The 10,885-nt window shown below is 35.4% G+C and overlaps 1 protein-coding gene across 8 annotated transcripts in view; it reads left to right on the forward strand.

The window, feature by feature from the left end:
* PAPOLA (poly(A) polymerase alpha) overlaps positions 1-2,448 on the forward strand; it is a 47,732-nt gene extending 45,284 nt beyond the window's left edge. For all 8 annotated transcript variants that reach the window (XR_012628952.1, XM_074868742.1, XM_074868738.1 and 5 more), the window contains one exon: positions 286-2,448. Coding sequence is in view for 7 of the 8 variants with exons in the window: in XM_074868742.1 (XP_074724843.1) it covers positions 286-381 (96 nt within the window). In the remaining variant the exon portion in view is untranslated. The remainder of the gene's footprint in view (positions 1-285) is intronic.
* The last annotated feature ends 8,437 nt before the right edge of the window (positions 2,449-10,885 follow it).

Consider the following 10,885-nt stretch of genomic DNA (forward strand, 5'->3'; position numbering starts at 1 on the left):
CAGGCTCAGCTTTATCTGTGTCACTTCCTAATTTCTTGCAGTTGTTAAAAAAGGAAATGCACACTATGAAAGAGAGTCTTGTACAAATTTTCCTTAATAATGACTGTGTAGGCAAAGGAAATAATCTGTTTCTATATTTAAATTTGTAATTAAGACTATACCAAGATATGGGTAAAAAGCCTTCTAAAGATCTTGGTTTTGAAATCTAGTGCCAGTTACAGTACTTTTTCTTTTGATATTTACAAAGTTAAAATACAACCAAACTTCTTTTCTTTTTCTTTTCAGAAAACACCCAGTACAGACCTTTCAGATATTCCTGCTCTCCCTGCAAATCCTATTCCTGTTATCAAGAATTCAATAAAATTGAGATTGAACCGGTAAAAACAACCTCAGGGGTCCATAAACAGTATCTGCCAACTCAACCTGTTGTCTTCTAATGCTAGAAAAAAAGGAGAACAGAGGGTGCAAGACTAGAACATAATTGCAAATGGATTTAGGTATATTTTGTGCACTTCCCTTCTGGGCTAAAATCACCACTTGATTGGAAGTCCAGGTTAGTATGTTAAGCCAGGAGTACAATTAATGTGTTAGCAACAGTTGCATTAAATATTTCGAAGGATTACTGCCTTTAAAAACATGAACACTATTTGTAGCCATATTTGACATTCTGATTGAATTTGTTTGATGCATTGTTTCAAAATTGAGATAAAACTGGCATAAGAATCCCTTAAATGCACTTTTATGTACTTTTTTATTGGAGTATGACTAATTTTAGATCTTCAGCTGATACACTTTCGTTTTATTGAAGAATCTCTTCAATAGTAGTAATCTGCAAATTGGATGACATTGTGATATACTGTACATTGAAAACAAAGTGTATATCTAGTTCAACTGCCATCAAGCAGCAGTAAGCCTTTAAAATGAAATGTCAAATCTTGGAGGTAATAAGACATAAGTTGAGGAAGTGATTGGGAAGTTTTGGTATTGGTGGGACATGATTAAGATGTGGTCTACTTTTATTTGTAGGATTGTTTTAAGGTGCATACAGATCAGCAATCAAATAACAAATAAACTTTTCTTTGAGCTATTCAAACTCCTTATTCCCTTTTTGATCCCTTTATTTCTTGGGAAAAGCTTTTGTGTTTGATGTTGGGGTTTTTTTTGCAGCTTGTATGCACCATATAGGACAGTAGTTATTTATACAAGATAAAAACAAGCCATGTACTCAATTGGGTCGTCGTGTCGGTCCCCCCCCGCCCCTTACCTAATCATAATACCTTGTGACCTGTAGGCACAAACTCAAAATTTTGTCCCATGACTAAAGTGTTTAAGTAAATATTGCGTGCCTGTGAAATATAACACCTGTCTTGATGGCCTTTGAATCACTAAATATAAGATGATTTTTGTACACTCCATAAAAGTCCTATATGCGTTAAAAAGCTTCAAATTTTAAATAAAGGCAAAAAGATTTTTCCCTAAGAATTTTAACCTTTTTATTTTAGATGGCTCATCAGAAATAGTTTTACATCCTGAACAACACTGAATTTTTAAAAATCATATTTCTAGTAAGCACTTGACATCTAGTAAGCTCTCTTACTCCTATTTTTTGTTCTTGTAGTCCTATCAAAAAAAGTAACAACTTTTTCTTTTGAAAGAACTGAATCTCTCATGGCAAAGAACAGCAGTATTTGAGGAACATGAGGGATACCAACAGTAATACCAGATGTAGATAACAAACTTCATGTTACTATACTTAAGTCTGAAATATGTGGGATGTCAAATCATACTTCCCATACTTTGATTAGCATGTTTTATGAACTCCCTTCTCCCATTGTGCTCCATTCTATTACACGTGCATCTTTCATGTTAAAATTAAATTACTTACACTCTTCCCCTTATCCTTCTAAATTAATTCTCCAAAGTCAGAGTGTAGCTTATCTTTTACTTAGGCTGTGCAGTAACTGAAGGGTTTTTTTTGCCATTTGTCTAAGATGTCTAGTATACAATATTTCTCTTTTCCTTGCCCTGTGCAGCCTGCTGTCGTCCACCCCCCAAAGAAGGTTATATTAACAGTTGAAGTGTACAAGGTGTCTGTGTATTTTGTGTAGCTATGGAGTTTAGATCGAAATTGCCAGGCACAAATTTAGTCTTGTCATTTTGTTTACACATCAGAAAATCTTTTTCATTTTATTAAACGTTTCATGTAACTGCACCCAAGTTTTGCCAAGCTGGAAACTTGGAACCTTTCTGTATAGTGACTTTTTAATTCTAGTTTTCATAACCTGGAGATCAGACTGTTGCTTTCGCATGATGTACGTAGTGTCTCATGACTGGAGTTTTGCTTTGTTTTATAGTATCTGTACTCCTTGTATTTTTCAAGAGCTATTTTGTAAACAGATGATGTATTTCTCCATTGAAAACACAATAAAAAACAGCACAATCCCATAATTGTCTGATTTTTCTGAATGTACAAAATTGATCTTACTCTCTTAATTCATACTTAGCTCTTAAATTTTCTGCTAAGGCAAAATATGGTGTGGCCTAAAAGAAATAGTACATAAATGAATGTTCTGTAAATGAATGTTCTGTAAATAAGCATGATGTTAGATATAGGAGGTGGAAGTAACACTCAGCAGGATGTTGAGCTCTAGTCTGTTAGAGGGAAAGGTGGTGGATTGTGCAGTGGCTTGGTGGGGGTAGAGTTTATTGCCAAAAAAAAAAAAAGGAACCAAAACCATTTTAAGACCATCCATTCCTTGTTCCTGAATAGGAGTCTGTCTCAAAATCTTAAATTCTTAAAAGCTGACAAAACACATTCGTGTACAGAAACAATTTGGGGCTGTACTACTTTCTTTAGAAGTTTGAACTCCATTTTTTTAAAAACATTAGCAGTAACAGTTTTGGCATCTTATACTTGCTTTTCTTGCAAGTGCCTTGTTGTGTCAGCAGATGGCACTATTTCTCTTCTTGTCAAATAGTTTAAGCTTGCCCTGTAATAAAAGTAAAAATTATAAGTAGATGTGCATCGCTTGATTGATCTTTGTATCACCATGAACGCAATCCTCCAAATGCTTGATGTGAGTAACTTTAACCTTCTTTTGACTAAATTTTTTTAACTGCTAAAACCATTGATGATTAGGGTCTTCATATTATAATTACCCTGCCTAAAACAATAAACCTTTGTGTTCTATATATTTTTCACAGCATGCAATTGCTTGTCTTGTTTAGAACAGATTCATCATCTTTATATCTTGCCCAGACTATCTCCCTTTCATCACAGTTGATGTTATTTATGGCTTTAATTCCTCCTTTATTTTCTCTGACCAATAAAAATCTGCTAGTAGATACACAAATTTCTTTTCAGTGTTTTTCAGTCTACTGGCAATAAGCTTCAGTAGGCTTGTCTTTCTGAGTTACCAGTCATGAACCTCCAGAAATAAGTTCATGGACTCATAAGGATCTGCAAACAAGAAGCTGAAAATTACTGTTGTAGCCAAAATAATTAACATTAATAAGCCATGGTTCTAACAGATGGCTTTAGACATACTGATTTGAATCAGACATTTGAGTTGATGAGTTCTAGCTAAAGTTGTGCTTCCTTGCTGTAGGTAGTATGTATGCATGACATTTTTTTTTAAACTGCAAAATCTTTAAACTTGTAGCTACAAGTATACAGTAACTGAGTCATAGTATCAATTGATAAAATGTACCTTACGAGACAACCAATTTTAATCAACAATAAAAGTTAAACCAGTTCTTCAGCTTCTAGAATAGCCAAAAATAATTCAGTATAGCGAGAACGCACTAGATATTACTGAGCCAGAATCTGTACTTAAATGCAAGAACAACTACTGTGGTAGTTACTGAGGAAGCAGACTATGTTAATTTCTCACAATACATGCTTTTTTGGAAGTTGTGTGCATTCGTACAAAAGAAATTTTGCATGTTGAAGTGATCCTGCCGTTGTTTATGTAACCTTATAAACACACTAGTCAAAGTAGCTTTGCTGTGCTTAATCTCTCTTTGGCATACACTGAACAATACTTAACCAAAAAATTTTGTCACTTAAAAAGGTGCAGATCTTGACAGTACACTCACTAGTGCCTGTATACAACACATTAGCTGAGTACTTCGTAGGTTCACTTTTTTTAAAGATCCAATATTTGTACTGGAAAAATGTCAGTAATACCATTTTTAGTTTAATAATCTTAGTAAAACTGAGGATCTGTTCAATAAAAACAAACTGTCTTGGATTTATTGATGGGGCAGATGCAGTCTGATATGTCTAACAAAGTTCAATCTGAAGTATCTACAAACATCAAACATCTGCTGCTATCATCACCAAAAGAATGCAAACTTTGATATCAAACTTCAGAGGGCATGTTTTATTATGAAAAAGATGATACAATGAACCACTGCTGGATGTCCCGTCTGCTTTTTGGATATTTAAACTCTAATGTTTTTTTTAATGAAGTTTAAGCATATTTGTATTGTCCTAAATTCTGGAATGCTATCTTTAGGTAACTTTTTTTTTCTTCTTCCCACATTTCATGAATTAACCAGATCACAATTCCTATTCAGTATGTCTTTTTTTAATGACCTCATTTTTATGACCTCTGTATTCTAGTGGAATGTTTAAAATAAACTAAGAATGACAATGTCCTGCATACTTTATTAAATTTTTACCTCATAAACTCTAAATATACTGAACTCAGAACAAGTCAAATTTAACAGCATACTTGTGGTTGGAAAAAAACCTGTTTAATGGTATATGCAGATATTATCAAGTTTGACTGTCTTTAAATAAGAGCCAGAATCCAGGCAAGTAATAGGGATAAAGAGGAAAATTATTATTTAGGTAAGGAAAGCTGCAGTTTTTTATTTAACTAAAGAAAATAGCCAGTGCATTTAAACTGCCCTGTAGTAACTGTGGCCCACACAGGTACTAGACAGTTTGTAAGTGCAAGTGTCTTTTTGTCTATCTTATTTGTGAGCTAGGACGTCTACTTTATGAATGCATTTTATGTTTGTATTTTTAGAAGTAAAATTGCTCAATAAGACTACTTAAGTAAATGTTTTACATGCTTAAAATCTACACATCAACTGAAACTTTTCAGTTCATCTAAGATTATTTCTGTGATGTTTGTTTCAGTTAAGGTTATATGCTAACCTAAAGCAGATAAAGTTATTCAAGTTGAATGGATCGTTAGGTCATGTATCCTTCATTGATAGGGCATTTCACATGGTGTTAAAATAAAATGAGGTGAGGGGAGGGATCCCTGACACCTAAGAAATATCTATCCCAACCCCCCACCCCACCCCAGCCTCTCCCTAATTAGAAGTTTGATTCTAAGTAAGCATAACAAACATGATACTTCTTAAAATGACATTTAAGAGTTTTATGCTCCAGCTTCTGCTCCAGCTTTACTGAAACCTTGCCCTGTATGGTGTCTGATGCTGTGTGCCTTCCAGAAATCTGGCATGCGCACTGTCCTTGTTTGCGTTCTCAGTCTGCAGCGGAGCTGTTAATAAAGAGATTGATGATAAAGTTGTCGAAAAGAGACAGTTGGACAGGACTGCTCGCCATGAGTGACAGAGGGCATGCTCTGCCTTCACAGCCAAGAACGCTGCCCCCAGCAGAGAGCTGGCCATGCCTGGACGCCGTGCCAAGCCTGTTCAGTGTGTGGGGAGAGGAGCCTGCAGCTTATACGAAGGATTTCTATTAGATTTTTAGCTTGCATTCATAAAGTGAGATTTCCTTTATTTAGGATCATCTCAATTTTTAAAAAACTTTATGGTCTTTTGAGAACAAATGCAGTTTCAGCAGCAATATAAAGGCTAGTGTAGGTAAGTTCTGAAATTTTTGTGAATGATCTGCTAGGACTTCTAAATTGTGGTCTGGTTCAGTGAAGTGAAATAGAGATCCCTTGTACTTAAAATTAACATTTTTTGCTTTTATGGGGAATAAATGCATTATTCATGTACTCAATCTAGATATTAGCTTCTGTAGGAATCTCCCTGCCAAGATGTCATAAACTTGATTCAACTCAGTCACATGGTTGGAACAAGAGAAGCCCAGAATGATGGATGGAAGCATTCATTGTCTCAGCCACAGTTTATCATGCATAATTTTTATCCATCACAATGTTAAAAACAGTAAGACTGATAAAACATTTGATAGTTTAGGCCATCTGCTCATGCACTATATTAGAATTATTAGTGATTATTCCTACTGTTCCTTATCTTCATCCAGAACAGTGTGTGAATTTTCTGTATGCTAATGATCACTCTGACCACTAAATGTAATATCTCATTTAGGAGTACTTTTTTTTTCTTGTAGCATCTAGTCCTTATAGGTAGTGAGATAAAAAGATCCTTGCAACCCTAATTGAGAACAGTGACTTAAAAAGACATTTCAGTAGGCCACATTTCAATGTTCTGCTTTTGAATATATTTACAGGAGGAAGATGAATCCTTTTGGTCTGATTACATTTTAAGTGGTGGTAGATTATTTTCTGTGGACAAATTGTACAAATACTAGTATAGACTTTTCCCGGGGTTATTTCCCACAGGACATTGTTTCCTAATTTATTTTTAACTGGACTGAAATATGTAGTAGTTTACCAATGAATTAATAAATTCATTCTTTATATACATATTCTTAACAAAACACTAAGAAAAGGGCTTCTGTTCTATGAGCCTTTAACCTGGATAGGGACGAAATCTTGTTTTGTAGTAGTTGCTGTGAATAAAAAAAATGCTGAATTGATGTGGTAACATTTTTCCAGTAGTTGATACAGGCACAAGGAATTTTTTTCTTAATTTTTAAATTTTGCATCTTGATGGAGGCTTCAGAGTTTCTTTTATAAAAATGTAGGTTTAACTCTAGAGCATCTCAAGTCTGTCTATTACCTGACTGTGGTTATAATAATCTAAGATGATTTAGAAAAAAAGAAATAGGGATATAAGCTAACTCACTCTTGCATTTATGTTTGTTTTGAAGGCATAGGAATTGCTTCATAGTCTGAGTAGTGATGCTCTGAATAGGACCTGTCTAGCCAGAAGCACACCAGATGTTCTGTCTTTGCAGATAAAGTCAAAAAGGCAAGTTTAATCTAGTACTGTTAGGACTTTTTTTTTTTTTTTTTAGCTTAAAGAATACTTTTACATTTGATTCACTGTAGGCTGTATTTTAAAAAATGCACGGAAGTCACACTTTGAGTTGTTGCAATCACCACAGTGTTTTGATTTTTCCTTTCTAGCCCATTAGTTTTTCAAGGATAATCTGAACATTCATTATGGAAGTAAGCTTCTTGTTTCATTTAAAATAGAGATATCTTTACTTTTTATTACTATTTAATGTTCTAGTATGTTAAATTTTTTGATTACTTCAAACTACTAATTTTTATTTTCATCACCCACTGTTATGTGTCAAAGTGAACGTAGCGTGCCTTCCCTGACAGTAGACAAAACTTTTCAGAGAATTGTGGGAATGACTTGGCTGTCCATTCCTGTGCATTCGACCAACATCACGTGTCATCAGTGCCTTCTTCAGCTGTAAGAGCTTATACAGTGCTATAGGATGTTTCCTTTTATGGAATAATTCAAGTGTTTAGGGCCTTCAAAATGAGAGGTGTCATACTCATATTATTTCAAAGATGCTTTTATGTGGCTATATGAGGAGAAATAATATATAATGTGTAAGCAAACAAACAAACCCTAAGTATAACTTGTCGCTGTGGTATAAAGCAGTTTGTTAGAAAGGCTAGCTCACAGCAAGCCAAACCTGAATTCTAATCCTGATTTGTGTATAGGTGATCTTGACAGGGCTGTTGACTCTTTGCTTCAACCTTCTTGTATATGAAATGAGATTAGTGATTATCAGACAGTTCACAAATACTGGCTGTTAACATTTGAGAATGTCTTGGAATTTTCATATAGAAGATGATTTAAAATTGTTCCATTGGATTCTACTGTAAGCATGAATCACACACCACTTGAAACTCATACACTAGTTTTCCAATCCCTGTTTTGTATCAGATATATCATCTTTATATCCTGCTGTAAATTAGTTCTAAGGGCATCACATGAAAGAGGAAAGGTTTCTGAACATGCTATTAGAACAGTCTTCCAGTAGAGGAAATCAACAAAATTGGGCAACTTGGTGCTCTTTTTATCTGGAGACATACTGTGTCCTATTTTGCCTTCTTTAAAAAAAAAATTTTTATATAAACACAGAGACCTGCATGTGGTGGCTTTTCCCCAGGAAAAATGCAGAGAGGTTTAGATCCTAAAAGCTGTATACCTGTTTGCTATTCTGCTTATCAGCTATTTCATCCTGTCGTCTTCCTTCTGTTTGCTTATGCATGGTCTGCAAGCTTTGTAGCTTACAGATACATTGGTACAATGCATATTAAGTATAACATATCTGAAAATAAGTTTTGGCTACACCACTTTTCAGCTTCTGACAGTACAAACTAAAGATTTAGTTCCGTGGTCTGTCTCATCCTGTGAACAAAACCAGCGAAGGTGGTGAGGATGTTGTTGGAAGACTGGCTTCTCTTGTTTACACTTTATGAATTTTTCTAGTTGTCCAAGCTCTGGTTGTTTTCATATGGAAACTTGTCTTAACATTGGGGAAGACATTATTGTATGAGTCCGTTCATGGTTTGCATTTAGGTTCTTCACAATGGTAAGTGTAGAGGGGTTTAATTTTTTTAAGGAAAACTTAATTTTGAAGTGCAATTTACGTAGTAAATGCAAAAATAACCTACGACTTCTATTTTTCTGTTGATTTAAAAAAAAAAAAGTCCCTTTTAACGTATGTCTGACAGGTCTAGGTGAAAGAAAATCACGTTAGTTTTACAAACCAGCAGAGGCAGTGCATTGCTACTCCAGCATGCATAGCATTGCACAGAAGCATTACCTTCGTTTATATAGAAGTTAGCCTAAGCAAATAGTGGAAGTTCAAGTTTACCACCTTTTGAGGGTCAGCCTGCGGAATAAAACCTGGAAGTAACATGGACCCCTGTAACTGTCATTTTGACAATTACTTCTAGGGTGTCTGACTTCATCCAAAAATGAGTGTCTGTACTCCTAGTGAATAGGATGTGCACTATGGTGATCCCATTTTCCCTCCAATCTTCTCAACACTTTCCAATTTTTTGTCGTTTACTTCCAACACTCTTCTAAGTAGTCCTGGTATTTTAAAATAACTCCTCCTACTTTATTCTACCTGGAGAACTGAACTGAGGCAACCAAAACTAAACCTAATTGGGAGTTATGTTAATGTCTGCTACACTGAACACTTGCCAATAATGCTTTGATTGCTATCCATACCTTTTATCTCTAGTTATCTGAACCTGTCTCTGTTAAAGGTCTCTCAAAGTATCTGAAGCCTGGCCTCATGTCTGCTGCTTTAGGTGTATATTTGTCGGACAGGTCAACACAGCGCTTTCCCTTCCCACACAAGCATGCTTAAAACCTTTGTTTCTGGGAGACAGGTTGCAATTAAAAACCACGAATACAAAAGGTGTGCTAGGCTTTGGGGTGGGCAGGAGGGATATGCCATGGTATCAAGCAAAGCCATCTTCAGCTGGCCTGGTCCTGCCTGAAGTAGGACAGTGTTGCAGTATCTTAGATCGCTTCTGTGAACAATTCTAAGCCAAGATTACTTATCACCAGGTTATGAGGAAAATTATGGAAACAGTGTCTTCTGATGGGGATCCAGTCAGCCAAGAAATAGAATTTACTTGGGATTTTGGAGTTATTTCTAATTCCTTAGGCAAGAGGTTAATAGCAGTGACCTAGATGCTATAGCATTAGGATCATTGGGGAGACGGGAGTTTCTTGTTTATTTAGGCACTGGTTATGTGCTTGCAGATACTAAATTCAAGCTCTTCCTCATAAAGCAGTCAAGGGAAGATGCTTCCCAGTGTTCACTGATCAAAAATTACAGTGTATAAAAATGCTAAATCAAACTCCATGTATGTGCTGCTGTCACTGGGAATTTTCTATAGGGTATAGAATGGAGAAAGGACTTCTTTTGTGTTGGAGTTGAAATATAATATATGTCTTCCCAAGAGTTCTTTTACAGCTTTCTGTTTTCAGATCTACAAACTGTGGTGACGGGTTCTGTACACAGTGGAACATGCATGAAACTTTATTTAAACAGCCGTGTATATTTCCACGGATAAACTGGAAACTGAAATATGGACAATACTGATAGAGAAGACGTTTGTGCAATTGGCACCTACCCATTTTTTTTCTCATTGACTTTATAATATTTTGGACGTATATAAGCACCTTTCATCTGATGATCTCAGAGCTTTTCGCAAACATTAATTAAGCCTCTTGATGCCCCTGTGAGCTAAATAAATACAATAGGTGCGGTTTAGATGGGTAAATGAAGAGAACTTGTCTTGGCCAAGGTCATCTAGTAATTCAGCAGTGGAGCTAAGAGGTAGAAGATCAGCTGCCCAACTCCCCTTTCTAATCGCTAGGTTTAAATCAGATTCTCCTGGATAACTGCAAATGACAACCAAACTTTCACACTGGGAAAGACGGATACGGCAAATAATTGCAGTTTGCATTCTGACAATGACCAGAGATTTTCTGCATTGTTACTAGTCTTTGCAAAAATAATTACCTGCTTCTTGCAACCAGCCCAGTGAAAGAATTAATAAAAAAAGTCACGACCCAAACTGTAGTTCTGTTTGTTTAATATTTCCTGGTTTTACTTAATGTCTCTTAAAATGGGTAAACCATATCTCTTCATGGTTTACTTAACTGCATCCAAGAAGAGGCTATCCAATACTTAAAAAATATTCTATATCAGGAATGGGATTAGCAGGAATATGGAGGGATAAGGAAATAAAGAAAAATG

Source organism: Strix uralensis, chromosome 4, assembly GCF_047716275.1.
Source record: "Strix uralensis isolate ZFMK-TIS-50842 chromosome 4, bStrUra1, whole genome shotgun sequence".
NCBI lineage: Eukaryota > Metazoa > Chordata > Aves > Strigiformes > Strigidae > Strix > Strix uralensis.